We start from the raw sequence: 5,073 nt of genomic DNA on the forward strand, positions 1-5,073 counted from the left end.
GATAGCCATCTCTTCTTTGGTTTCGCCGGAGTGGTGGTACATAGGTGGGTTGCGCCAATATGGAAACTCGTTAGATCCTTTGCGGTTGACCTGTCGAAAGCAGGCTGCACACATCATATCATTACAAAGCATAACCTTTTCCCCATTATTCCGAGATTTGCTTGACCGATCATGCTGTTATTTCTTCTTCTTTAAGCTAGGTATGTGATACTGGTTTAATATATAATTACGATTTTAGGTTTTCCCGCTGAAGATATACAAACTAGTGCAAGTAAAGTATTCACAGATCACATTATGGAAGAGAAAATACATGAGGATAAACGATTTGCTTGTGAAATTTGCTCTAAATTGTTTTCACAGAGTTCACATCTAAAAGCACATTTGAGTATACACACTGGAGATAAACGTTTCTCATGCGAAGTTTGCTCCAAATTGTTTTATGCAAGATCCGCTTTAAAAGCACATATGAGAATCCATACCGGGGATAAACCTTTTGCATGTGAAGTTTGCTCCAAACTATTTTCTTATAGATCCAGTCTAAGATATCATATGACAATACACACTGGAGATAAACCTTTTGCATGTGAAGTTTGCTCTAAATCGTTTTATGCAAGATCTGATTTAAAAGTACATATGAGAGTCCATATCGGGGATAAACCTTTTACATGTGAAGTTTGCTCCAAGTTGTTTTCTTATAGACACCTTTTAAACAAACATATGAAAATACATACCGAAGAAAAAGCTTTCAAATGTGAAATTTGTTCTAAGTTGTTTTTACGACTGTCAAGTTTAAACGAACATATGGTAGTACATACCGGAGAAAAATCTTTTACATGTGAACTTTGCTTCAAGTTATTTTCTCAAAGATCCGGTTTAAAATATCATATGGAAACACATGGAGATAAATCTGTTGCATGTGAAATTTGCTCCAAATTGTTTTTGCGTAAGTCCAGTTTAGCAGAACATATGAAAGTACATACCGGAGAAAAACCATTTAAATGTGAAGTTTGTACCAAGATGTTTGCTCATCGATCCAGTTTGAAGGACCATGTGATGGTACATACCGAAGAAAAAGCTTTTAAATGTGAAGTTTGCTCCAAGTTGTTTTCTTATAGATCAGGTCTAAATCATCATATGAAAATACATGGAGATAAACCTTTTAAATGTGAAATTTGTTCCAAAAAGTTTTTTCTAAGATACGTTTTAAAAGTGCATATGAGGACGCACACAGGAGATAAACCGTTTGTATGTGAAATATGCTCCAAATCATATACACAAAAAGTCTATTTAAAGGAACACATGAGATCACATACTGGAGAGAAACCTTATACTTGTAAAATTTGCTCTAAATCACTATCTTATAGAATCAGTTTAAAAGATCATATGAAAATACATACTGGAGATAAACCTTTTGCTTGTGAAATTTGCTCCAAATCATTTTTACGAAAATCCAATTTAAAAGATCATATGAAAATACATACTAAAGAAAAACCTAAAAAAATTTAGTTTATCTTATAGCATTTCAAATATCCGCTATGATGTTTTGTTTCAAAACCCACTTATAAATAATTATTCCTTGTACTTTGTGTTGGTGATACCATTCATTAAAATATTTTAAAGCCCGCCCTGTTAGAAATATTACAAATTATTTCACAACAATCCAAACATTCCATTGCTACAACGAATAATTTTTAATTTAATACGTTGCATTGTATTTTGTTAACCCACTCTGTAAGCTAAAGTAAATATGAAACAGAAATTTTCAATAACAAACACTCGATGCCCTTGGGTATTACTTGTGTTTGATTGGATGTTTATGATGGAATGTGGTTTTTAAATACCGGCATGAAACCGTACACACCGGTTTCATGCCGGTTTAAACACCGACATGAATTGGCTATTATCGCTATGTGAAGTCAATTGAATGGTTTACAATTTGTTCCGTGACTATTGAAGAATACCCGTGAAAAGCTTCACTCCATAATTTTGGATTTTTAAAGTGAAAAGCACATACCCAGTACAAATGACATTTTTGTGACACGTAGTTGTGGCCGGCTGGTGTGGTGACGTGCTGTTCCCTTTTTTTTTGAAGTCCAGTGTTATACTCTATTTGAAGTTCCCGATGAGTAGACTTAGGCAAATATGCAAATCGCATATTTTGCATATAATGCATAAAAAATGCAAAAATGTCAAATTTTGCATATTTTTATAAAAGTGAGCATAAAGTGCATATAATTTGAAAATTTGGTGTTAACTACCTATATATTTTTATATTCAAACTTACAGATAGCATGAAAATGCCAATATTTAATTTTGTTTTATAATCACTTGGTATTCAAATTCTTGGTTATAGATAGTAACTAATAAAAGACAGCGGCTTATAGTTTTGTCACGTTTTGTCCTGGAATTAAGGGTTTGTGTTTGCCAGTTTATGTCTCTAGGTAAAAATTTTTATTTTGACGGTCAGTTTCACTTGGTTTCACTTTTGTTGTAAAATTTCAAGCGTAAACAACGTGTATTTCTAATTGTGATAATTATTGTGCTTTGGAAATGCCGAAAATAAGCAATATTTCAACTTGGATAAAACCATACAAACAGTGGATATGGGTACCTTATGGATATGGATAAAGTTTATTGCTCATGTTGTGGCAAAACCACAATAATACATACGTATTATTTTTTATTTTATTTTAAAAATTTACACGGTGGTACAAACAAAGATTTTAAAATTGGAGATTATGTTTAAGAAAAGTACCGACACAAGGCTAGTTCGCAATAAATCGATGTATTCTTTCTTTTTTCAAGCATTTTTTAAACTCCTTGCGATAAAAAATAGGATATCTACTTAAAATTCAAATCATTCAATAGTCTAATGTAAGGTCGCTAACATTTTTTTTCTAACAATAGCATAGTTTGCTTTAATTTTGCTAAAAACAAAAACATATATATTGGACTTGATTAATTAAGTGCTTTTAATTTATGCTCACAGTATTTTTTCTTTAAATGTAAACAGAAAAGACCAAGACCCTCTTGTAAATATTCGGCGGTTTTTCCTTCTTGACATTTTCAAAATTACTACACCAATTTTTATTTGATTTAATTTAAATATTTTAATTGTTATGCAAAAACGGTTCATTTTTAGTTTATTTCTACAATCTTAGATTTTAAAAATGGGTACAACTATAGAATATTTATATTCTTTTTTAGATTTCATCTGAAAAAAAAATGTCAAATAGATCTGCATGTCAGAACCGCGAAACATTTAGCTAAAAAAGTAAAAACCACATCCAGTGAAAAATATCAACCTTCAGTGTCCAATTGCTTTCAGTCAAGTTCCAAAAAACAAACCGAACAAGAAACTTTTAACGAAGACCGCTACGAAGAAAGTATCTTCTAATATACCGCTTTCAAAAAATTATCAAATGAAAACTTTAGTTCTTTTTAAAAAAATATTGCAAACAAAACATTCCCAGTGAACGAACTCTAAAGAGAAATAATGTCAATTTGTTATACTCCTCAGTTATCCACAACATAAACGCCGAAATAGGTAATAATTACTTTTACATATGTGTGGACGAGACCACTGACTCGTCAGGAAGATACATTGTGCACTTATTGATTGGTGTACTTAGCGATGAAACCTTTCCAAAATCGTATTTAATTTCCTGTAAGCAAGTGGAAAAAACCAACGCTCTAACAATATCACGGTTTCTACAAGAAGCATTAGCAAACTTTTTTCTTCCTGCTGCTGTGCCTATATGGATGCCGCACCATATATGAGGAAAACAGGACAAAATTTAAAAATATTTTATCCAAACTTAATACATGTCACTTGTTTAGCGCATGGAATAAACAGAGTTGCGGAGGAAGTAAGAAAAAAATTTCCACTAGTTAACAGTTTAATAGCGAGCGTCAAAAAGGTATTCCTGAAATCACCTGTAAGAATACAATGTTACAAAGATATGCTTGCTGCTGTTCCACTGCCACCGCATCCCATTTTAACACGTTGGGGAACATGGTTGGAAGCAGCTAATTTCTATGCTGATCATTTTGTTGATTTAAAAAAAAATAATGAACCTTTTAACGGGTGATAGTTGACAATCTTTATTGGAAGCTAAGTAAGTCTTCTAAAATAACATCCTCCAACAGCAACTGTCATTCATAAAATCAAATTATAGTTTTGTCAAGAAAACTATAACTCAATTAGAATCCTCCAAATTATCATTGTTAGAGAGTACAGTTTTAATAAAAGAATTTGAGTCATTGTGTCAAAACGTTAAAGGTGCTATTCGAAAGGAAATTTTTCAAAAATTTAAAGTAAACATGGAAAAAATAGTGGTTAGCAGGTTCTTTCTGAAGTGGTTCAAGTACTAGCTGGGACATTTTCCAAACCATTTAATTTATAACCATCTATTTAGTAAATTTGAAAAATGCCCCAGTTACATCAGTTGATGTCGAAAGAAGTTTTTCTATTTACAAATATGTATATTCAGATAGAAGCCATAAGTTTTTATTAGAATATTTTGAACATCAATTAATAATCTATTGTTACACAATTCAAAATAATATTTATATGTTAAAATAATTGTATATATTATGTATTTATAATATTGCAAGTATTTTTGTAAATAAAAAAATATTGTAAATATTTTTTATTACATGCATATTTTCTAGATAAATATGCATATTTTGCATAAAATACTGCATATTTTTGCATAAAATACTGCATATTTATGCGCATATTTCATACTTTTTTATTTGCATATTTGCCTAAGTCTACCGATGAGAAATCTGGTTTCGTTCCCGCTTTTGTCTTGTTTCCCATTGAGATGATATTCTGAAACCCTTTCCTTTGTCGTCGTCATTAATTGAATGCCTGCCCCGCCCACCTGTTGATTGACGATTGACACATGGAAATTTTTGGTTTAGTGTGGTGTGACAAGGAGATGTTTTGAAAAAAAAGGGTACTGTACATTTTTGTTCCTAAAAGTGATTAAATTCCAAGTAAATATTGAAAATTGCAGTTAATAAAAAATTTTTAATAATTTTTATAGAGATTGCTTTCAATATGGT

General features: G+C 31.2%; 1 protein-coding gene across 1 annotated transcript; it reads left to right on the plus strand.

Moving 5' to 3' along the window:
• The first annotated feature begins 294 nt into the window (after positions 1-294).
• On the plus strand, positions 295-1,506 carry LOC114342767 (zinc finger protein 271-like). Its single transcript, XM_028293555.2, has one exon. The coding sequence runs from the start codon at positions 295-297 to the stop codon at positions 1,504-1,506; it is 1,212 nt and encodes a 403-aa protein (XP_028149356.2).
• Positions 1,507-5,073: the final 3,567 nt, after the last annotated feature.

This window comes from Diabrotica virgifera, chromosome 9 (genome assembly GCF_917563875.1).
Source record: "Diabrotica virgifera virgifera chromosome 9, PGI_DIABVI_V3a".
In the NCBI taxonomy this organism is placed as follows: Eukaryota; Metazoa; Arthropoda; class Insecta; order Coleoptera; family Chrysomelidae; genus Diabrotica; species Diabrotica virgifera.

Excerpts from the sequence above, each read along its gene's own strand:
- LOC114342767 (XM_028293555.2), top strand. The coding sequence starts at position 295 with ATGGAAGAGAAAATACATGAGGATAAACGATTTGCTTGTGAAATTTGC.